At 40.8% G+C, this 25,506-nt stretch overlaps 2 protein-coding genes across 2 annotated transcripts; one reads left to right on the forward strand and one right to left on the reverse strand.

The window, feature by feature from the left end:
- The first annotated feature begins 9,371 nt into the window (after positions 1–9,371).
- On the forward strand, positions 9,372–13,925 carry LOC115815938 (protein NLRC3-like). The gene is made up of 5 exons (XM_030778908.1): positions 9,372–11,476; positions 12,038–12,211; positions 12,923–13,096; positions 13,193–13,239; positions 13,402–13,925. The coding sequence occupies exons 1-5, from the start codon at positions 9,372–9,374 to the stop codon at positions 13,923–13,925; spliced, it is 3,024 nt and encodes a 1,007-aa protein (XP_030634768.1).
- A 3,011-nt stretch (positions 13,926–16,936) lies between these two features.
- LOC115815939 (NACHT, LRR and PYD domains-containing protein 3-like) lies at positions 16,937–25,051 on the reverse strand. Its single transcript, XM_030778909.1, has 9 exons — positions 24,903–25,051; positions 21,605–23,593; positions 21,103–21,276; positions 19,940–20,113; positions 19,011–19,184; positions 18,527–18,700; positions 17,844–18,017; positions 17,612–17,658; positions 16,937–17,475 (listed from the first exon to the last, which is right to left on the reverse strand). Exons 1-9 carry the CDS (start codon positions 25,049–25,051, stop codon positions 16,937–16,939), a joined length of 3,594 nt encoding a protein of 1,197 aa, XP_030634769.1.
- Positions 25,052–25,506: the final 455 nt, after the last annotated feature.

Here is a 25,506-nt window from a genome sequence, read left to right on the forward strand (position 1 = left end):
GATGAGCTGCAGTCACAGTTTCGAACGAATACAGGGACCAGTCTGGTTCATCAGGAGATCCTGCTTGTTTTTGGAACATGTCCGATCCTACACCAAACCAAAAAAGTCCAACTCAACGTTGGATAACGTTAAACAGAGTACTGCTGACCGTCACAAAACCACCCTGAACATTAAATATGAATACCTGTCTGAAGACATTACACCACGAAGAGGAAACGAGAAACTGAAGATCATTTACACGCATTGTTATATCACAGAGGGAAAGAGTGATTGGGTAAGTGGAAAACATGAGGTTATGAGGACTGAGACAGCAACCATGAACACGACATGCACAAGACACACCAATAAAACTGTAAGGACATTTTCAAACCTTTGACAAGAGATTTCTGCTAACTGAATCAGATAGTTGACTAGCTTACCACAGTGTCACGGACATAGGATGTGATGTGACATAGAATAACTGAGACTGAATGACAGAGTAATACAAAATTCTGATGTTAAGTAAGCGATTGAATCTCCTCAGGGTGATAACCTAAAGCGTGTTCACCCTGGTGGTAATTTGATATCCCCAGCATTGGCCAGGTTTGCGATTAACCATCGGGCAAGATCTTTGGTGCGAATCACCAAAGAGACCCGCCCACTCCCCCGCCCCGAACATTCGGGAACACACGGAATTTGCGTGACAGGGACAACGGACGGCAGCAGTGAATGTGCGGCTGAGCGTAAATAGATGTTAACACCTGAGCACATCAGTCTTATCTGAATCTTAATTTCAGGTCGCCCTGTAGAGCTCGGGCACCAGGCACGCGTCATGTTTCAATACTTGGCCGAGCAGAAACACAACAATCAAAAATAGACCAAGCCACTTACCGCGGTACATCTCCTTTGCCTTTCCAGGTAACCAGCGGCTCTGTCTACGGTATTTGATATCCGTTATGACCACTGATTAAACTTTTAGTGAACAAGTCAGCTCAAACAAGTATAAACTTAATATCACTGGACAATATGATAATAATAAGAATCTTTTCTTGTCCTAGCAAAGCATAGCAACCAGAGCCGGGTTTGTAACTTTAATATATATATAACACATTCATTTATTGTCACCAATACATTTGTATATATGTATATTTTATTCGCGTGTCTCTTTCTAGATGGTGAAATGTGTGATGTGGCTCTGACTGGGTTCTGTGTTTTCTCACATTCAGCTTTTCACACGGAGAGGAGACACGTGGAGAGAGGCGCCCGTACACTGATCGCCCCGACAGGGTTGATCACTTCCCACAGGTGTTGTGTGGAGAGAGAGTCTGTCTGGATGCTGTTACTGACAGAATGAGCAGCAGAGGGACGGTGGTGGAAATAGGACTGACGTATAAAAGGAATCTGCAGGAAAGGACGAGCTGATGACTGCGTTCTTGGACGCAACCTGAAAGGTCAGGGGTGAGGCTTTAAAGGTTATTACGCTGTCTGGCATAACAATATGAAAAAGTCCAAATTTGGGCTTTGCTGGGTAGCTGTCATTTTGTCTTTCTACAGCGTTTCCCCTGATACACACACACACACACTCACACACACACACACACACACACACACACACACACAGAGCCACATACATACACTTTAAATTCACTGGGCCCCTCTATGCAGGGTTTTGAACCAATAGTTCAGTGTTACTTTCTCACATACAATAAAGTACTTTTTTTTTTTAACGGTAAAAAGAGGACAACAACATTATGAGTTTTTTTAAATTGTGCAGACGCATTTCTTTATACTCTATGAACCAACCTCCAAATTCACAGTTGGATCATCTGAAAACACCACTGACACTGATCATTGTCATATAATCTGTACCACTGAATATAATCTGTATTTGTAAACTGTATGCAGCTTAGTATAACCTGCAATATTTTAAAAAAGACCCCTTCAGGCACTTGTAAATACAAATAGGTTTCAAATAATGCACCAGAAAAAACTGACTTTACATTAGGAAGTCAGTATTTGGATTATACATGTCTACATATAGTATGTGTGAACTATATTTTCCACATGATAGATGTGCAAATAAAATTAATGCTGTATCTGCGAGATTAATTTAAAAGGTTTACTGTGTGTGTGTGAGAGAGAGAGAGAGAGACAGACAGACAGACAGACACTGTTGTCATTTCACTACTGTTACTGTGACACAATAAAAAAAAAAAAGCACAGGTAAGTAGAACACAGTCAAAGACATGCAGATATTTCTGTGGTTCTGCAACGGACAAAAAAAGAGAGTGGAGTTTTCTTTTCTTTTTTTTTGCTATAGTTTGAAAGGTTAATTTCTCTCCCTTGCTTCAGATGCCTCCCTTGATCTGCATGAATTCCTGAAGTGGCAGCGCCCCCTTGTGTTTATCTGTTGGATTGCAGGTCTTTCTGTTCTCACCATTCTGTTGCTCATTGCGTTATATGGAGTGAGTCAAGGTGTAACACATATTTTTATGTATATTCACAACCGCACTTTACATTGTGTCAGTATGTGTCTGAATGAATTACTTATTCATGTCTCTGACCGCCAGGTTTAAAGCATTCAAGGACAGAGAAGAAGGTACAAAAACAGGTAAAAAAAAAAATTAAACCTCTGTTCTCTATTATGTCTTCTTTCATTAGTTATTATAAATCCTGACTTTTCCCAGGTTTTATTCTGAAAGTGGATGTGGAGTAGAGCAGATGGCGCTGGTAATGGTGACATTCAGCACCAGTTGTGCAGTGTGTATTGGTTTGGTATTTATTGTTTATTTATTATTGTTTGTCTGATGTTGTGTGGATACTGCTTTCTGTACAACAAATTGCCCCTGGGGGGATAATAAAGATATTCTTGATCCTTAAAGAATAAAAGTGTGGCTGTGCATGTGTGTTGTGTGTTGTTCATCTATGCTGCGTTTTTCACTTTACAGAGTTTTGTTTCAATCTGACGTGAAACGTGTCCCTTATTTTCACCGAAGTACCACTCTGTCAGAGAATGGACAAGTTTTTACATCCATTCATGGACTCCAGTGACAAGGGCTTGTACTGAAGTGGAACAGATTTCAAATACATTGAATAGACATTGAAAGAATCACACAGACTAGTTCTACTGTTAGTGAGAGTCGTTTTATTTATTTATTTATATATTTATTTATTTATTCCATCTCTTCCATTCATTCACCTATTTAAATATTCCAGAATCATTTTCCTCTTTCCTCTTTGGTTCTGTTATGGAATGAGGGTTAACAGTTCTTATAAATAACAGTACTTAATGCAATCCCATAACTAGAATGAGCAGTTTAGACCTCACTTTGACCTTTCCAGTTGCTGTAGGACACAGCGGTTCAGGCAGTCTGTTGTCTGTTATCTGTTGTTTCCCTGTTCTAAGCCAGTTGCTGTAGGACACAGCGGTTCAGGCAGTCTGTTGTCTGTTGTTTCCCGGTTCTAAGTCGGTTGCTGTAGGACACAGTGGTTCAGACAGTCTGTTGTCTGTTGTTTCCCTGTTCTAAGCCAGTTGCTGTAGGACACAGCGGTTCAGGCAGTCTGTTGTCTGTTGTTTCCCTGTTCTAAGTCAGTTGCTGTAGGACACAGCGGTTCAGGCAGTCTGTTGTCTGTTGTTTCCCTGTTCTAAGCCAGTTGCTGTAGGACACAGCGGTTCAGGCAGTCTGTTGTTTCCCTGTTCTAAGTCAGTTGAAATCTCGGGTGAAGTCTCATGAGACTGTGGTAAATGCTGTGGTATGTGACCATCATTTATTCAGATAATTCACAGTATGATCACAGCCTATCATATGATTTTTACTTAGTGGTTACACTCAGTGCAGTATGCAGTAACGGGCATTTAACCTGCACATACCATGTTTGCAATCAAACGTCAGCTATGAAATGAAAAGTAGGTCCTTCCACTGTTTACACACAAACTTCATAGCATCCTGAAATCCTTCAACACTCAGTCACCAGACACAGACATGGTAGCGCAATGTATTGTCAGTGAATTCAGTAGCCAGATGCTAATTCAGATTCTCACTAGAGGACAAAGGGCCCCATAGCAAACATACAAATGATCGCTTGAGGTGAAAACATATTCTGGAAAAAAAACAGAAAACAAATTCAAGAAGAAGAAGCATGAAATATGAATGACAGTTAAATAGTAAAATAAAAATTGCCTTTGAAATTGAAACATGCATACACACACATACACACACAGAAGGGGTGTGTCAAATTCCTCACCGCCCCTATGTAAGCAGTGGGCGGAAGATGGTGAGGCAGTACCGGCAGGTTACGATACGGTAAGTAGCCTGTTTCAGAAAGCCCATTGTAAAATATTTTTGAATTTTGTGGTATTTGCTGTTTGAAAAAAAGAATGACAAATTGATCTAGCCTAAGCACTATGAGATACATCAGGAGTGTTACTGTGCAGGAGTCCAGACATGGTGCCATGGTGACATTTTGTTTGCGAAACTTAAACTAAGAACGTCAAGATCATTTCTGGAGCCTCTCCAAGCTCCTCTTATTTTAGCGTTTATATGGAATCGTTTGTGTTAAATTCGATGCATGATGTAATTTTGTTCTTCAAACTTCAGAGCTGAAATCATTCTTTTAGGGTGTGACGCATGGCGCTGAAAGTAAAAACCTATCATACTTGACTGGTCTAACCTGTTTACGTCTGTGAACTGTGAACTCTTGTGAATGTGTTCCATGCATAGACACAGACTTCCTCCTCATAAGATGTAAACAAAAAAAACATTCCATATATAAAACTACCAAAAGACTTTTGAGAAACTATTGCCGGAAAAGCATAAAGCAGTCTATGATCTGAGCATCTGAAAATAAGGAGGACTGTTCTTCTTTACAGCAAATTGTCTTTTTTTTTTTTGTTATATGTTCTCTGCTTGCAGTGGAGCATGCTTAACGAAACTGCCTGTTTAAGTGCTACACTGAAATAAGAGGTCAGTTGGCATAGACATCAGGCAGTGTCCAGTGTTACATTCTTCCCCCACGGGTTCCCCAGGCAAGTAGATAAGAGTTTTGCTGGCCCCTTGTATATTTTTTCTGGCCCGGAGAAAAAGAGAGAGAGAGAGAGAGAGAAAGAGAGAGAGAGAGAGAGAGAAACTGTTCCATAAAACTGTTCATTTATTAATCGTATTTATATTGTAATGATTCGTGCAAACAACAAAGAACTGATCCATTTTCTTCTTCATTCATTTTAAAGATTTTAATATTAATTTTTGATTTCATTTATATTAATACATCCCGTGAGAACTGTGGATCTTTCACTGAAAGGGGTGATGGGGGGCCCTCGCACCTCTGTTATATCAGCACAAGCTACATGGTCCTAGCAGCAGCTAAAAGGATTTGGGTTTATCAGCAGAATCATTTTTACGTGAACCAAGCAATCTGCCAAAAGTAGTACTACGAACAGGTGAGCTTTTTTAGATTAACCGTAACATTTCCTTTGAACACAAGCAGGTGTAAGTGTATACATAGGCTTAAAGGCATAGTGAAAAGCATCGGTGGAGCAAATTTCACGACTTGAGGCAGAATTTCCCTGCGCCACTGCCAATATCTCAGTTCGTCAACATTCCCTGGCAATCTCAAAATTAACACAACACCACAGTTAACCAACAAAATACAATGTATGCCTCTCTTAAAAGGACATTCGGAGCTTGTTTATTACTAAGCATGCGAAATGCCTCCCGACATAGGTGAGTTCATAACACCGTGACTCGAAGCTGAGTTCGTCTACGTCTCGTCCAGTATTTTCATATCGGGAAAGCTCGTTGTACTGTTCTCGCTACGTGTTTACACAACTTGTATGTAAACGTAGATTAAACAGCCAGCCAAACTCGGTTTTCACGAGCCAGGAAGTGAGCGCCTTGCTCCTTTATTAACGTTCTTCAGGTGCGGCAAGTGAAAGTTTACAAGTGAAAAGACATTGCTTTCGAGGGTATTAAGTAAGTTCAAAACACAGGGGAAGCCTACACACGCGCACATCTATGCTCCATAGCAACTTGCTCCATAGCAACATAGCACTTCTTTCTCACACACAATTCACAGCAAGTCTCTTTCAACGTGTCAAAATAAAAGTCATTCGTGGATTCAATGTAATGTGTGTCTATTTGAACAGCCACTGCATGAACTATAACCAATCATCACTGGCAACATACAAACTTCCTTCACCAACTTAAATCAGAGGGCAGAACACTCGTCAACCGTTATCCCTGACTTAATCACCAAATTAATACAATACCCCAATTAAATGAGTTCGTTTTTTACAAGCATACGAAATTCCTCCCGACTTCGGTGAATTAGCTTCCTCCACCCAGATGTACTGTATTGGTAACAGAAACCCCCTCTTTCTTTTAGTAGCCTCATACGCTTCCTTTGACATCATTTTCAAACTATTGGCAGAGGTGAAACTTTTACCAGGTGAAAATACTAACTGAAAGGAAAAATTTGTCAGGGAATCGCAGCTTAGCTTTAGCATTACAGGTGAACTGACTCGTGACTGTGATTGGCGAAAACACTGTCACGACTGGCCAATCAACTTGCCGTGTCAAGAACGCATACTTTTCACTGGCCCCGGGTCATGGGGCCATAACTTATGTCGAACCTCGTCAGCATCTGCCAGTGTGTACCTCTTACCGCAGTTTCCCCCTCACAAGCGTCTGTGGGGATAGTTGTTCTATGTTAAAGATGAGCTAACCAGGCTGTCCCTGACTGTTGAGTTTTCAGTTCTGTTCTCCATATCAATAAAGCGTCAGGCAGAAGATAGCTTTGAATGCAGTCGATTTCATTCTCTCTCTCTTACTTACATGCAGCACTGAACAATCGTCAGTAGCCGTTCCACTTTTATAGTCGACGTCACAAATAGAACGTATTACACATAATACATGCGTATAACAAAAAGCATGGTCGTAAACCATTTAATAGTGGGAACAAATAATTTTAACAAATTGTACCTTACAACCTAATGGACAATATACCCAATATTATAACTGATGAGAGCACATAACTTAATACTGACACAGAAACGCAAGCCTAAAATACCTCTTCTTCATGCACTCACTCTCAGAACCACAGTGGACTCATGTTCTGGCCAGTGCTAACTAGCTTAGCAACATAGGTGCTTCCTTCCTTTCTTTAGTTTTCCCAAACTGCAGAGCTAAAAAAGCCAGAAAAAGTCAGCGCTGGCAGTGTGTGTGATTTTTGTTTGTTACGCATTCTTATGCTTCCGAATCACGTTTGATCATTTTTAATGGTCCAGGACAGGTTTAACTGGTTTTCATGGTCCTGGACATCTGAATTCCATCTGAATGCCATCTGAAATCTGTTTGTTATAATGTTCTGACATTTTTTTTTTTTTTTTGAAGTTTAAGTTTCTGTGATTGCACACACACACACACACACACTGTGAACAGTGAGCAGTGAATTTGTCCTCTGCATTTAACCCATCCAACACACCAGTAGTGAACACACACACCAGATGCAGGAGCAGTGGGCAGCATTCCTTGGGGAAGCAGTGGGCATCATTCCTTGGGGAGCGCCTGGGTAGCATTGCGGTTAAGTGCCTTGCTCAAGGGCAATCGAACCAGCAACCCTCCAGTCACAAGCCCGGTTCTCTAACCTTTAGACCACTCATGACATAACTGATTTTAAAATTTTTATGCTGATGACAAAAATATTGAATCATTTAGTTTAGTGTATGGATGCACTTGCTGGCTGATACACAATCTTAACAAATATTGCTGGTGAACTTCTAGAAGATGGATCCATCTTACTGAACAGTGGTAAAGGAATCTAAAAGATGATAAGAGAATATCTGTAGTCATAGGTAAAATAATACTTCATTTGAATGGGATATTAATATATTGTCTCTATAGGTTTTGTAAAATAGATCTTGTATAGGTCTTGTATTAAGGAAAATGAATGTTTCAGGTGAAATCTCATGAGAGTATGGTATGCATTGTTCTGTAGCCACACATTCAGTTGATTCACGGCACCATCACAGCCAGTCATGACATTTCTACCCAAAAGTTTATTGACGGAGATGTTTAAAACCGTGCCACCATTTTTATTCCCACCCACACACAGCTTATTGTTTTTTCCTTATTGTGGAATTATTGTCTTCATAATGGAATCATTAGAAACAGAAAGAATGAGACATGTAAGGTACCTACAGCATGTCTGTGATCCGCTCTGTCTCTTGTTTGTGGTTGCTTATTGTCCTAAGGTACGACAGCTGAGAATGAAAAAACCGCGAGGAGATGTTCACTCTGCAGGCACTTCATGTTTGTTAAGCACAAAAAACTCCTTTTTATAAGGATTATAAAGTGTAAAATATATACACTTTGTGTCCACAGACCAAAACTATCTCTTGAGAACTTCTTGGAAGAGGACAATGTCTCTAAAATGAGTCTCTCTGGAGACTGCAAGGAGAGGGACTCCCCATCTCAAACAGGCGCCTCTGAGAAGTGTGAGGAAAGATACAGTCTTCACAGTCAAACTCAAAGACCAGTATCTCCAGTGCTCAGTCAAACTCATAGACCAGTATCTCCAGTGTTCAGCTGTGTGTCTCTGAAGAGTAATGAATCCAAGAATGAAATTCTAAACTTCAGCAGTGAACCAGTCCCATCTGAGACGAGGTGAGTCATTGTCATAGATGTAATATAACTAATCTATAGGCTAAGAAACTATGGAACCTTGCTCTGAAAGGGACTGTGTGGTTTTGATTGTCAATATATCCAAGCACAGCTTTAAGAATGTACATACTCATTTTGGCGGTGGAGTGGTACGGTAAACAGCCCTGTAACAGAAAGGCTGTCAGTTCAGTTCCCAGACACAAGTCCCTGCAAATATGCCCAAGAGAAAAGTATGTCTCCCCTAGGTTTCTTAGGAGTAGTGTAAACTGTGGCTTTGAAAATAACTTTCAGAAGGAAAATCAGGTGCACATTAAGGAGATCAGAAACTGTGAAAAATCAAAACAGAATGAAACAGAGAAAAGTATAATCACATACTTGCCTGTTAAAATCGTGTTCATCTTACTAGTAAATTTTCCATAGTATGAAACTATTTGGACAAAAAAATGAAAAATGAAAAAGTTTTCCAGCTCGATTCACAAAATGTTGCTATTTAGAACAATGAATATTACAATGGGTGTTTGGCAGAACTTTGGCAGAATATTTCTGACTTAATTTTGTCTGTCATGGACATTGCTGAGTCAAACTGGAGTAATCACATTATGCGTTCTTTGCATAGTTACTACGAAAGGTTATGACACTTTGTACAGTGAAAATAGGCATTCAGAGTTCAAAGGGGTAGAGACAAAGTGAGATATGAATATATTTGTGACCACACTAATGACATCTCTTGAACTCATGTGTCACTTAATTACGCCACGCCTTACAAAGTCAAACCACTTTATCTTCCTACCTCTCTGTAGTGAAAGGAGCACAGGTCTGACCCAGGATCAGTCCATTTGTGCTCTGCGCAAGCCGGTTCTGAGAGATCCAGTCTCTACCAGCTGTGAAGACAGTTTTTGCTGCCAGTGTATCAGCAAATACTTGGACCAGTCTGGTTTATCAGGAGACTCTCATTGTCCTCAATGTGGAGAGAGACTCGGAACACAGCTTATTCGGCACCAACGCGATAAGTTCATCTTAACATTGGATGATGTCCTGCAAGGAACTGTTGGTCATCATAAAACCATCCTGAAAAGCAAGTATAAGTACTTATTTGAGAGCATCTCACAGCAAGGAAAGCGAACTCTCCTCGACAGTGTTTACACACAGCTCTACATCACAGAGGGAGAGAGTGAAGGGGTGAATGAGGAACATGAGGTTATGAAGATTGAGACAGCATCCAGGGCACAAATTACAGAAGACATACCAATCAACTGTAATGACATCTTCAAACCTTTGACTACACAAGGACCCAATGGGGAGAGACAAGAAGAGGAGATCAGAGCAGTCCTCACTAAGGGTATTGCTGGCATTGGGAAAACAGTCTCTGTGCAGAAGTTTATTCTGGACTGGGCAGATGGAAAAGCCAATCAGGATGTGGATTTTTTGATTGTGCTTCCTTTTCGGGAGCTGAACATGGTTAAAGATGACCAGTACAGTCTTCATGGACTAGTGTTGGAGTTTCAGCCAGAACTGAGAGAACTGGACCCAAAGAAATACGATGATTGTAAAATGGTGTTCATTTTTGATGGTTTAGATGAGTGTCGGTTTAAGTTGGATTTTTCTCACAAGTTGTCTGATGTGACCATGTCATCGTCAGTGGACATACTAATATCAAACCTCATCAATGGAAATCTTCTTCCTTCTGCACTCATCTGGATAACCTCGCGACCAGCAGCAGCCAATCAGATCCCCTCTCACTTCATCAGCCGTGTGACAGAGGTACAAGGGTTCAGTGACTCACAGAAAGAGGAATACTTCAGAAAAAGAGTCAGTGATGAGAATCTAGCCAGCAGAATCATCTCACACATCAAAACATCAAGGACCCTCCACATCATGTGCCACATTCCAGTGTTCTGTTGGATTTCAGCCACTGTGCTTCAGAAGATGCTGAATCAAGACAACGATAAAGAGATCCCAAAAACACTGACTGAAATGTACATACATTTTCTTCTCATTCAGACTAACACAAAGAATCAGAAATATGAGGAGAAATTGGAGAGCAACCCAAAGGATCTTCTGGAGGCAAACAAAGAAATCTTTCTGAAACTTGCTGAGCTGGCTTTCAAACAGTTGATGAGGGGTAATATCATGTTTTATGAAGGGGATCTAAAAGAATGTGGCATCGATGTGAGCGAGGCCACCGTTTACTCTGGGATTTGCACGGAGATCTTTAAAGAGGAAGCTGTGCTTCACGAGAAGAGAGTCTATTGCTTTGTTCATCTGAGTGTTCAAGAGTTCTTTGCAGCTCTTTTTGTGTTTTACTGTTATTTATGCAAAAACATGGATGCACTGAAGTGCTTTCTTCAGAGGAACCCTACAGCTGAACCAGAGAATGTTCCCTTGGACGTACTGCTGAAGAAAGCCATGGAAAAAGCCTTAGAAAGTAAGAGTGGACACCTGGATCTGTTCATTCGCTTCCTTCATGGTGTCTCACTGGAGTCCAACCAGAGCCTTCTTCAAGGCCTACTGACGCACACAGAGAACAACTCAGAGAGCATGAAGAAAATAGTTAAAAACCTCAAAGCAATGAAAAAGACTAGCGTCAATCCTGAAAGGTGGATCAATCTATTGCACTGCTTGTTTGAGATGAATGATATTTCTGTTCATCAGGAAATTCAAGCTTTTCTCAAGTCAAAGAAATATACTACAATGCTCTCACTTGCACACTGCACTGCACTGGTGTATATGCTGTTGATGACAGAGGAAGTGCTGGATGAGTTTGACCTGAATAAATACAACACATCAGAGGAGGGTCGTAGGAGACTGATTCCAGCTGTGAGGTGCTACAAAAAAGCTCTGTGAGTTTTCAGTTTTAGTTACAAGTTTCATGTTACTCATTCAGGTGTCCATTTGCTGTGTTTAAAAGGATATGGCCTATTTTAACAACAGTCATTTTAAACCATGCCTTTTTACATTCTGGAGATGCAAGGGATTCTTATCAATTTGCAAAAGTTGTGTTCAATAACTGTAAATGTTAGTGAGGTGTTTAAAGACTAAAACATCAGGAAGTCCATTCTTGAAGAACAAACAATTTATTAGCCAAAATATCAAGTGTAGAACATTGTGAACAGCAAGACCATGTCTTGTTGTGTGCATTGGCAAATTTGATGCTCGGTGGTCTGTTTTGCCACCCATATCTACCTGTTAAAATGTACTAAATATACAGGCAACATTAGTCTACAAATGTCAGATAAGATTTTAATCGATTCATATGTACAATTAAGTTTATTATTTAAACAGGCACCATATTATTTTTGTATCAATATTATTTTTGCATCCGAAAAATCTGTTTCTAAGATGACAAATTGCATGCTGGATAGCAAAAGTGATGTGTGGTACCGTGTTCTTTCTCTGTGTAGACTAGCAGGCTGTAACCTTACTGAACAGTCCTATCAAACTGTAACCTCAGCTCTGCAGACAACTAACTCACCCCTGAGAGAGCTGGACCTAAGTAACAACGACTTAAAGGATTCAGGAGTAAAGCTGCTTTCTGCTGGTCTAGAGAATCCAAACTGTAAACTGGAGATACTGAGGTTAGTGAGAAGCTGAAATAACAGGCATTGTTTAAACTGAGGTGCTACTGTAATTGTTGTAGTTTTGTGATTGTTGCTTTTCCAATGTAAAATTTGCACAGAATTTCCATTCCATTAACACCTAAAGTGCTACAGATATTTGCTGGGGTCACCCTGGTGAGTGTTGATTGCATAAACACTAAACCAGAGCTTATATATTAAAACTCTAAAGGCCTCAGACTAGAGGCTTTTAGACTTACCATGTCGTATTCTCCTGTGAAAGAGAAAGATTCAAACAGCCAGATCATTGAATCACTTTGCTGCCTGAAGAAGTACACAGATATCAGGGGTTGTTGCGTACCTAAATTATTAAGCTTCATACAGGCTCTAAATTAGTCCATAATCATGCTGGTCCAGACCTTATCATGGTTTGATTATCAGGTGTTGACACTCAACAAGTACCTGGAATGGCTTTATTATGGGTTTGCTTTGTTTTTCCTGGCAGTTTTTCTGTCTTTTAAATACTGAGGTTTCACACCATCAATATCGTAGAGGAAAGAAGATGTTGGTTTATCTTTCAAATCAGTCCAATGAAGTTTCCAAACATATTGATCAGTGAAACTGATTTGAATGTTTACTGAAGGGCATAAATCTTCCCTACGAGTCCTGAGAGAGAAAGAAGGTTAATATAGGACCACCAAAGCCTCAGTTTCTCTTTCTCTCTCTCTCCAGGTTGTCCGGCTGTTTAGTCACAGAAAAAGGCTGTTCTTTTCTGGCTTCAGCCCTGTGCTCAAACCCAAATCACCTGAGGGAGCTAGATCTGAGCTACAATCACCCGGGAGACTCTGGAGTGAAGCTCCTCTCAGCTAGACTGAATGATCCATGCTGTAAACTGGAAACACTCAAGTAAGTGGAACATAGCAAGTGTGTTTGTTTGTGTTTCTGTGTATGTGTGTGTGAGAGAGATTCACTATGTGCTCCTTTAATTTTTGTTTTTTTCAGGATGACCCATGGAGGAGAGAACAGACTCAAGTCAGGACTGAGGAAATGTGAGTTTAGACACACACACACACACACAAACACACATGCACACTCAGGCATGCGTGCATACACACACACACACACACACACACACACACACACACACACACACACACACACACACACACATCTGATATGTTTTCTCCTCTAACCTTTCCTCTCCTTTGCAGATGCCTGTGAGCTCATGTTGGACCCAAACACAGCGCAGAGAGAACTCTCTATGTCTGAAGGAAACAGAAAAGTGACACGTGGAAAGGAGCAGCCATATCCTGATCACCCAGACAGATTTCTGGACAGGCAGCAGGTGCTGTGCCGAGAGGGTCTAACTGGACGCTGTTACTGGGAGGTTGAGTGGGATGGAAGAGGTGCTGATATAGGAGTGACATATAGAGGAATAAACAGAGCAGGATGGAGCGATGACTGTCTTCTTGGAAGGAACGATAAGTCCTGGAGTCTCGATTGTTACAGTAACGGTTACACAGCCCGGCACAGAAGTAGGAACACTCGTATACCTGCCTCCTCAAATCGCTCCCATAGAATAGGAGTGTATCTGGACTGGGAAGCTGGCACTCTGTCCTTTTACAGTGTTTCTTCTGATACACGCACCCTGACCCACATACACACATACCACTCCACATTCACTGAACCTCTCTACCCAGGGTTTTGGGTTGGCTCCTCCCTGTCCCTGTGTTGACTGGAGTAGATGTTAACTCAGTATAAAATATTGAATTTATCAGCACTTCAAGTTTATATCTATTAAAATCACAATGTTTTAATCATATGACCTTCATATATGATCAATCCTCGTTAATTATAACAGACCATGCTGTTATATAGATTAGCATATATTGTCTGACATCCTTGTAAAAACTCTTAAGACAGTTCCGTAACTAATGGAATATTACCCTCAGCTAAGGCACTTTAGTACCATACTAATTTCCTCATATATTGTTTATATAAGACTGTGTGTGTGTGTGTGTGTGTGTGTACAATGATATCTTTGTAATAGACTGTACTGCACATATTGACTTATGGATGAAGCGTACCTGTGAAAGCCTTTGTGACATTCCTGTCTTATTATCGTGTTATTACTAATTCAGTTATTATTTTGTTATTAGTTCAGTGTTTATAACTTTCTAATATTGGTGCATTTTTGCCATAGTGACTGAATAGATTAATCATTTTTGCATGGTCTTGTACTGTAACACTTGGCACCAGCTGATAAGCATACAGACAGCCATCTCTGTAACTGCTGGAGAGACACCACAACATGGCAGCTCTGGTTCTTTTAATAAATGTTATAAGAATCAAGATGAACACCTTAGCAGCATCCTGTTGCTTGACAAGTGTCTCTGTCTTAGGTTATATAAAATCTAGCCACATTAGAGTGAGTACCACTAGCCTATTGCAATAGTGTTCTCAGAATTTCAAAATAAAAGTTTGACATGCATATCAGCATCCTGTGCCTCATACCAGTCTGTGAATCTGTTTTTCCCGAGTCCTGTCAGTATCGCTCTCTGTGGTCCAGCAATAAAGATTTTGCACGTGTGTCCATTCTCTCGACTTTTACCTGACGCTGAGTGATTGTATTCATCACCAAACGTTCAACTGCCGAATTAACTGACACCCGGGAGAGATGAGTTGGGGGTACAACTGAAAGAGCACCCATGCTGATGAATAAAAAATGCTTTTGCTCAACTAATTAGTTTAAGGAAATGACTGCTGCTGTTTGCCTTTATGCCAGTAATACGGTGAAAACATGGGACATCTTTCCATATAGTACTGGTCACGATGCATTCGTTAATACGTTGTTGCTGTGCATAAGCCTATTGAGTTAATCAGAAAGCTGTGCTTAGACATGATTAGAAGAAAAAGTCAGTGACACAACATAACCCTCTCTCTGGATTTCAAAATTAAGACAGTTTTAATTTTAAATGTATTTCATTACACTATTGCCTTTGCTCAAACTTACATCAGAATAGCTTTCATAGTTCCATACATAGTGAAAGATAGTACATGTTAACAATGGAAGGAGAGATCATTATAAACACCAACTAAACCACATGTACAGCAGGTTCAAGATAAGTCTCAGAAAAAGTGACCTCTAGTGGCAGTTATTTCTGAATGTCAGCGCAATCAGGCACACTTTAAACTGCAGGTTCCAAGGACACAGCAAATCGAGTTTAAAGAAAGCATGTGACTTGTTCTGGTTTAAACCCATTTTAAATTCTAAACTGTGATATATATATAAAGTTATGATATTGACACAGCTACAGCACCAACGTGTTTATTGTTTTGTAAACAGATCATTATGTTTTGAATATTTGCCTAATGCTGGGGAAAGATGTGCAAATTCAAATGAGTAAACTTTGGCAGAATTTAGTTTCACAGTGGTTGTATTGAGGCAGTAAATCTTGATAAGATGAACACGGCCTTCAAGCCCCCCCACCCCCAGGAATGCATATGTGACACCCCATTAAAGTTCCATATTTATATTCATTTGTTTAGAACAAAAAAAACAACCACGGTTTTAACTGCATTTATTTCATTTTGTCAGAAGCAACACATCCACCTCATTCATGTTCATGGGAACAGACATGGTTTGACAAGAACAGCGACCTCTGTTTTATTACACCGTGAGAACGTTCGTTTACACCTGACACGTGGGACAAGCTGTGAGTGTGGTAGATTGCTCAGGGCTGCCATGTTATTCCCTAACAAGCTGGTAAGACCATAGCAGACTTCACACATATCCATGTTCTATCTTTATTTTACAATCTCACATATTTCTACAGTTAAAGGCAGGCACTGCTTCCCAGGATGTTTTATGAACGTACGTTGAGAATGTCACAATAAAAAAAACTCGTATTCCGGTCTGGAATTTTCTTCATGACAAAACATCTTCAACGTCACAGGACTTTCCAAATGAACGCGCTACTGCTGGAAGTTCTTCTGTTCAATCAAATCAATCCACAGACATCTCATGTAAATGTGTGTATTGCACTGGATGCACACTGATCGAATGCATAAGTTCAAGTTTAGGTTTAGGTGGACATGCTTGTGTTACCACTCCTTTCTGCCAGCTCACAGTATCTGGCTGTTAAAGTGCAAGTCACGCTTGTAAAACTGAAACCTAATAGTTTGGACACAAGAGCACAGAGATGAAATGAACTCTAAGTTTCAGTCCACACTGAAAAGTCACAGCCTGTATCCTGCTCCAGGTTGACAAGTCATCTTTTTAAAATTCTTCTATCCCAACATTACACAAACCAATTTCCTGCTCTGGACTTACGACACTTAATGCACCATGTCCTCTACTGTTCTGAACCTTTCTTTTTCTGTGTTTCATTTCTGCCAGTCTCAGACAGTATAATTGCACAGCCTTTTGCATGATTACCCTTTTTGCACGTGTTATATTGCACTATAACGATGTCTCTTTTAGTGTTACGTCATTTCACCCTCGGCAAAAGCACCCAAGCTTATGTTGCTTATGTTCTGCCGTGCTTCCAAGAACTTGCACAATTCTGACTAACAGAATTAACTTTTTGTAAGTGGGTCTGGAGGAGAGTGCTTGTTGAATGGATTAATGCTTATGTAATTAACCTAAGACAACAAACTAATTTACTGTACAACTATTTTCTGTAGTTTGGTTTATGTGGACTTTTCAGTTGCATTTATTTTGATTTCCCTTGTGGTTTTTCCGGTCTATTCTGTCGGACACAGGAAGACTGAAGAGTCGTCAAAGACCCAGAGTCCTGGGTAGAGAGGCTCTGTGAATGTGGAGCGGAATGTGTGTATGTGGGTCAGAGTGTGTGTATCAGAACAGACACTGTAAAAGGACAGAATTCCAGCTGCCCAGTCCAGATACACTCCTATTCTGCTGGAGTGGTGTGGGTAGGCAGGTACGAGAGTGTACATATTATTATGCCAAGCGACATAATCGTCACCAGAATAGTTCAGACTCCACGATTTATCATTACGTCCAAGAACACAGTCAACAGTCTCTCCTTTCCTGCTGATTCCTTTATAGGTCACTCCTATACGGGCTCCAACTCCGCTCCACTCAGCCTCCCAGTAACAGCGTCCAGACTGGCTCTCTTTGCACAGGACCTGTTCCCAGATTCCAAATCTCTCCAGGTGATTAGGATACCGTTGCTTCTCTCCATGCATCACCTTCGTGTTTCCCTCAGACAAAGAGAGGTGTTTGTTTGCAGTGTTTGAATCCAGTGTGAGTTTGCAGGCATCTGCAAAGAGGAACAGTTGAAGGAGAAAAATTGAAAACTTCTGCACGTGTGTCCACGTATGTGGGTGCGTGTGTGTGTGCACGAGCAAGTATGCATTCGTATATGTATGAGCGAGTGAATGTGTGCAAAGACTCACATTTCCTCAGTCCTGGTTTGATCCTGAACTCTCCTCCATAGTCCAGACTACAGAAAACATAAGAATCACATGTATAAAGATAAAAACAGTGCTGGTGTTACTGAGACATCAGTAACTGAGGCCGTGAGAACTGTTTTTTAGTTCTCTGATATTCTCTAATGACTCTCTCTCTCTCACTCTCTCTCTGTCAAATGTACACACACAAACACCAACTTAAACATACTCTACTTACCTGAGTGTCTCCAGTCTACAGTATGGGTCCTCCAGTCTACTAGACAGAAGCTGCTTTCCTGACTCTCCTGGGTGATTGTAGCTAAGATCCAGCTCTTTCAAGTGTGAGGGGTTCGAACTCAGAGCTGAAGCCAGCGCAATGCAGCCTTCCTCTGTGACTAAACAGCCAGACAGCCTAGAGTGTGATAGAAAAAGACCGTGAGTGTGTGAGTGAACATAAGAGAGAGAGGAAGAGAAGGGGTTAAAGTGAGACAGAGAGAGAGAAAAGCACTTTTACGTTCACTTGTGATTGAGATGCAATTAAATGCATAAATGCTCAACTGGATTAACTAGAAAATCTTATATTACAGTTAGCACAACTCAGCTGTTAAGGTCATTTTTAAGCAGGCTCAAGTGCTAAAACTACACAGAGCACTATATTCCAATTGCAATAAGAACGTATCAACTAAGAATGGTTTATTCAGACGTTTCAAGTCAAAGACAGGAAACACTGAGACAAGCTAATGACACTGGACTGTTTAATTTTAATTCTTTAATTTTCTTTCTGACCAGATCCAATAAGGTGTCAGTGATGACTCTACTTCTTCGTGTTTTTCTGTACAACGACACCTATAGCCTTTCAGTTCATACATCATAAATACAACCAATTAAAAATCATATTTCATTAACAGACATAGTACTGGCCTCAGTATTTCCAGTTTACAGTGTGGATTCTCCAGTCCGGCAGAGAGCAGCTTCACTCCTGAATCCCTCAGGTCGTTGTTACTCAGGTCCAGCTCTCTCAGGGGTGAGTTTACTGACTGTAACACAGAGGTTACACTCTCACAGGAAAGCTCAGTGAGATTACATGTAACAAATCTATAGAGAGAAAAATGACAAAGATGGAGGGAGGGAGGGAAGGAGAGAGAAACAAAGCATTACTTTTCAGAGCAACAGGGTTTGAAAATTTGGATGGAAGTTCACGACCGAGTCACCTGAATCTGCACTATGGTGACTGACACTTAGTGGACGCATCTTAATGATACCGGAAATGACTTAGATATGACTTATATCACATGACACAACTAAATCATTTCATTCTATTCTATGGTGTCATTTTTTAACATTCTGAGTACAACACTGAGATGTATAAGACGTATGACATAATTTTTTTTCCAGAAACACTGGCCTCAGTATCTCCAGTTTGCAGTGTGGATTTTCCAGTCCAGCAGAGAGCAGTTTCACTCCTGAATCCTGCAGGTCGTTGTTACTCAGGTCCAGCTCTCTCAGGGGTGAGTTTACTGACTGCAGCACTGAAGCTATAGTTTCACAGGACTGTTCAGTTAGCTTACAGCCAGCAAGTCTATACAGGGAATAATAATAAAAATAAATAAATAAAAACACATTGTCGTACAAAACAGACAGGTTCAGATTTCTACACTCTTCTCCTCACTCACCATCGGCACACCTGTCACAACCACTGTGAGTTACATCTTTCATTAGTCATGTGCAAACATATGGATTAAATATACACAGTGACCACCGCTTACTGCAGGATTGGAAAATCATTTTCATCACCTGATTTTTTTTAATTATTCTCTTTGCGAATCAGTATAGCATGTCGAGGTCACTTTTGGAGGAGAACATACCAGAGCAGTTTTTTTAATTATCTGACTGATTGAGTCACACATTTTAGACACGAAAAGTTGTCTGTGCACTTTAAACTGCGCAAGAAATAGCTTTGTCTTGACTTGATGGCTGTGTCTTGATGATTCTACTGTCCTCCATCGGGAATTACAGAGGAAACAGGTTCAGTGCGGTCACAATACATGCCACTGGGAGCATCTCCCCCCCCCAAAAAAAACCCTCATAGTCAAACAGACATGTCAGTGGCAAAATCTGTTTTCAAAAGTAATATTACAGTTAAAAGACAGCTTTCAATGTGGTCTGGACTAGTGGCACCTATAAGAAGTAACAAGGGACTTGGGAGCAGCCAACCTTCCAAAATTCTGGGCCCCCACACGTCACATTATTTAATATATCACTGATTCTGACAATAGTATTTTTCATATAACAGTCAGTCTGAGATCAGGCCTCTTTTCATTGAGAAGCACTGACCTTAGAATCTCCAGTTTACAGTGTGAATTCTCCAGTCCAGCAGAGAGCAGCTTCACTCCTGAATCCTGCAGGTTGTTGTAACACAGGTCCAGCTCTCTCAGGGGTGAGTTTGCTGACTCCAGAACTGAAGCTAGTGTTTCACAGGATGGTCCAGTGAGGTTACAGCCAACTAGTCTGCAGAGAATATATGATTTTTTATTACTGAGTCTGCATGATAAAACACTGGATTCTCCTGACACATTTTCTTCTCTTCCCTTTTCCTCATTTCTGTTGCTGCTAGAGTGAACTGTTTTACCTCCAGAGTGGCTAGAGTCAAATGGCAACGAGACCTTAGACACAATGTTGGCCAAAGGAAAACACCACATCCATCCTCAGTTGCATTATGTCACAATTGAGTTAACACGGACGGTGGCTAAAATTAATACACAATATTGGTTACCCATAATCAACAATTATATTTCCAATAGGTTATTATAGGTGTAGACACTGATTCTGCAATGATGGTGGGTTTTTAAAATAAGACTAAAACAGTAACATTCACCATCACTGTTTGATAGTGCCAATATCTATAATATTCCTATAATATAGAAATTTCTATAATATGGAAGCTATAATATTCCATTTCTAAATCATCTTGCCCTTTGTACAGTAAAACTGACAGATAAGTTGAGGAAATATTTACTCTAAATGCTGTATATATAGCTTTGTATTTCTCCACATTCATATTATTTAATCAGTCTGTTTTGGCTGACGGGAAGCTGTTGCATTAGCGTTAACTGTGAAGCGTTTATCTGCACGATAAAATTGTTCATTGTAGTTTATGTGAAAAGACCTTTGTGTTCACACCTAATAGAATGAGTTCATCGCAGCCTGACCCACAACTTTCATTTATCATATTTCATATCTGGGAGGTTTTTTTCTAACCGTTCAGTGAGTCACGCTACACAATGCTATGCCTCTGTCTTAATAACACTGTGATTTCTGAATCCAGATTTTGTTTTTCATACTGTGGGAGTGAAGGGAGAGGTCACTTTTGTAGTGCATGAATCACAGTGACCAAGGTTCAAGTCAACAAGCACTTCTTAGTGAACTAAAAAAAAAAAATCTTATATTTTAATCTTGCAAGGATATGTAACTGGACCCGTGTTGTCAATGCTACTCACCTCAACATTTTAAGTTTACAGTGTGGATTTACCAGTCCAGCAGAGAGCAGCTTCACTTCTGAATCCTGCAGGTCATTGTTACTTAAGTCCAGTTCTCTCAGGGGTGAGTTTACTGATCGTAGAGCAGAGGTGACAGTTTCACAGGACTGTTCAAAGAGACCACAGCCAACAAGTCTACAGACGCAATGAGAGAGACAGAGAGAGAGAGAGAGAGAGAGAGAGAGAGAGAGAGAGAGAGAGAGAAAGAATACTTTATTGCTCAAAAAACACCTCTTTAAGCAGTTTCAAACTATAGTTTCTCCTCAGAATGATTTTTCATTGCTCACAGGAAAGGGAAAATAACAAATATACAATTTATTTTCATAAGCATCGATCAGTATTTGGGTTTCCTGGGTTTTATTGACTATGCACTTTAATCCTTACACTTATGGTCACATATCCAAATCTGACCTGTTATCTCACTTCCCTTTATACTGAAAAAGGTAAGAAGCTGGCAACTCACAAAGCCTTTCGGCAGCACCTCACGGCTGGGAAGAGTCTCCTACGACCCTCCTCCGATGTGTTATATTTACTCAGATCAAACTCATCCAGCACTTCCTCTGTCATCAAAAGCACGTAGACAAACGCTGTGCATTGTGCGAGCGAAAGCCTTGTGGTATATTTTTTGGACTTGAGAAAAGCCTGAATTTTTTTCAGGGCAGAGCAATCTTTCATCTCAGTCAGGCAGTGCAGCAGATTGATCCATCTCTCGAAGGCGACGTCTTTTTTGTCCAGCTGGTTTATGTGCTGAATAGTTTTCTTGATGCTCTTGGCAGAATTCTCTGTGTTTGTCATCAGGCCTTGAAGAAGTGTCTGGTTAGACTCAAGGGAGATGCCAAGAAGGAAACGGAGGAACAGATCAAAGTGTCCATTCTTACTCTCCAAGGCTTTGTCCACTGCATCCTTTAACAACACATGCAAAGTAACATTCTCAGCTCCAGTCTTTTCCCTCAAAAACCATCGCAGTACCTCCATGTTCTTACTCACATAGGAGTAAAAAACATAGAGAGCCGCAAAGAACTCCTGTACACTCAGATGCACAAAGCTGTAGACCTTCTTCTGATGAAGCACAGCTTCCTCCTTAAAGATCTCCGTGCAAATCCCAGAGTACACAATGGCCTCACTGACATCGATGCCACATTCTTTTAGATCTCCTTCATAAAACATGATGTTGCCCCTCAGCAACTGTTTGAAAGCCAGCTCCGCAAGTTTCAGAAAGATTTCTTTGTTTGCCTCCAGAAGATCCTTTGGGTTGCTCTCCGCTTTCTCCTCATATTTCTGGTTTTTGATGTTAGTCTGAATGAGAAGAAAATGTATGTACATTTCAGTCAGTGTTTTTGGGATCTCTTTATCGTTGTCCTGATTCAGCATCTTCTGAAGCACAGTGGCTGAAATCCAACAGAACACTGGAATGTGACACATGATGTGGAGGCTCCTTGATGTCTTGATGTGTAAGATTATTCTGCTGGCTAGATTCTCATCACTGACTCTTTTTCTGAAATATTCCTCTTTCTGTATGTCACTGAATCCTTGTACCTCTGTCACTCGGCTGATGAAGTGAGAGGGGATCTGATTGGCTGCTGCTGGCCGGGAGGTTATCCAGACGAGTGCGGAGGGAAGAAGATTTCCATTGATGAGGTTTGATATTAGCACCCCCACTGATGATGTCATCGTCACGTCTGACAATTTTTGAGCGAAATCCAGATTAAGTCGACTCTCATCTAAACCATCAAAAATGAACGCCAGTTTACAATCATCGTATTTCTGTGGTTCCAGCTCTCTCAGTTCTGGGTGAAACTCTAACACCAGTCTATGAAGACTGTACTGGTCATCTTTAACCATGTTCAGCTCCCGAAAAGGAAGCACAATCAAAAAATCCACATCCTGGTTGGCTTTTCCCTCTGCCCAGTCCAGAATGAACTTCTGCACAGAGACGGTCTTTCCAATGCCAGCAATACCCTTAGTGAGTACTGTTCTGATTTCATCTCCTTCTCTGTCTCCTTCTGGGTTGTAGGTAGTCAAAGGTTTGAAGATGTCATTACACTTGATTGGTGTGTCCTGTGAAATTTGTGCACTGGATGCTGTCTCAATCTTCATAACCTCATGTTCATTGTTCACCCCTTCACTCTCTCCCTCTGTGATGTAGAGCTGTGTGTAAATGCTGTTGAGGTGGGATCGGTTCCTTTTTCGTGTGTTGCCCTCGAATAAGTATTCATACTTGTGTTTTAGGGTGGCTTTATGATGCTCATTTGTTCTCTTTTTACGATTGTGTAGAGTCGGAGGCGTCCTGGGTCTCTTTCCACACTGAGGACAGGGATACTCTTCCGACGAACCGCACTGGTCCCAGTGTCCAGTGATACACTGTCTGCAGAAACTGTGGTCACAACTGGTAAGGACCGGATCTCTCAGAACCTGCTCACACAGGCCACACCTGGACCGATCTTGGGATTCGCTACAGTAAAAGGAGAGTTTAAAGTCATCGACGTGCCCTTAAATTCATCGGGTCATCAGCGATATGTTCAAATATTGAGGCAGAATTCTTTGCTGACACACAATTAGAAACTGTTGAGAAGAGGCGAAAGGAAGTAAATTACAGAAAAAAACTCACATATGTTACAAAAACCCTGAATGAATGAGCACATGCAGGTGGAGTATGGAAAGAGTTTTGAGCCCTTGTTCCTCTCAAGGTTTCCTTCTTCCTTATCAATAACCATTGTTTATGTTACTGCTTACACATCTTAACACTGGCTTCAGAAATGTTTTCAGAAACTTCTAGATGAATTGCAGTACAATTTAAGAGCACCAAGCATGGTAGTAAACCTTACTGCACACTATACCAAGCCGTGTCAATGTTTACTCTCCTCCCTTACGTTTAAGTTAAGTTTACTTTATTAGTCCACACAAAGAGGAACTCTGACCTCTGCATTTAACCCATCCAAGGCAGCGGTGACACACAAGCACACACACACACACACACACACACATCCGGAGCAGTGGGCAGCGGTGACACACAAGCACACACACACACACACACACACACACACACACACACACATCCGGAGCAGTGGGCAGCCACAGTTGCAGTGCCCGGGAAGCAGTAGGGGTTAGGGTTAGGTGTGCTGCTCAGGGGCACTTCAGTCATATATATTGTGGGAGGGGAAAGTGCTGTTCACGTTCACCCCCTTGCACGCATTTTCACACTGGTTCTGGGGCTTGAACCGGCGACCTTTCGGTACCGAGCTCACCTTTCTAACCTTTAGGCCACGGCTGCCCCCAGCAGCTCCTGTAATGACATTTACATAATTTACATAATTTGCTATATGGTGTCATTTTTTTTTCGAAGACAATTTTTGTCGGACGTGGCCACCATAGTATTTTCTCCTTTAAAGTTACTGCAGCAATTATCATTGCAGTTTGCCAAAATATCAGTTGACGGGTATTTTTGTTTGAGCATGTGTGTGTCAGGAATCCTTCACAAATGAGCAAACTAATCCATGTTTCATGAAGGAATGCAGATATTCAAGGAGAGACAGGCCACACTGATTTCAACACTGCCCTTTCTGACAGTCTGCCCAGGATCCAAAAATACAGGGATCTGAATCTTTCTTTATTTTGGCTGTGTTGGGTAGGTGTGTTAATAATTTAAATCACTGCTAAGCAAGCCTGGATTGACATACTGAGGATCAATTTTGAGATACAGGTTTAAAGTAAAACTGCAACAGAGCAAACAAGATGAAAAATTTCATTTTAAACAGACTCACATTTGACAGAGCTGATCTGCCTCTCCGCTGAAATTGGGTGGAGTGGAGTTTTTACTCTCCATAGACACACAGCTGGGCACCGGAGACACTGGTCTCTGAGTCTGACAGCAAACACTGTCTCCATCTTTACAGCACCCAGAGAGACTCATTTTAGAAGCCATGAACCCTTACTTGCAGTCCTCAGAAAGGCTTCATGTAGTCCTGTGTTCATAATCTGTAACAGAATTAGGCGTTTTGCATGAAAAACAGACTGGTGTGTCAGGCTTTTAAATTTAGACCTGGGTCAGATAAGTATTTTAAGCATTTTAATGACTAGGTACTGTCCCTGTCCTCTCAAATTTACTAAAGTAACTGAAATTCAAGCAGGACTGAGTTTCTTGAAGAGATACAACATGTAGAAAAAATGCACCAGTGCCTTGCAGTGTATTTATTAAACTGTAATAGCCTATATCTTCTGTTAGCCTAGAGACCAAGGTCAAAAAGAAAATGGAGACAGCCCTTGTTTGACCCAGGTCAGATTTAGATGGAGTATTTTGCAGTGTCTCCATTTACTGACCACAGACACTGCTGCACTTTAAAAACAAAACTCATAATCTTATTCTGT

The sequence above is a fragment of the Chanos chanos genome, chromosome 7 (assembly GCF_902362185.1).
Source record: "Chanos chanos chromosome 7, fChaCha1.1, whole genome shotgun sequence".
Classification (NCBI taxonomy): Eukaryota; Metazoa; Chordata; class Actinopteri; order Gonorynchiformes; family Chanidae; genus Chanos; species Chanos chanos.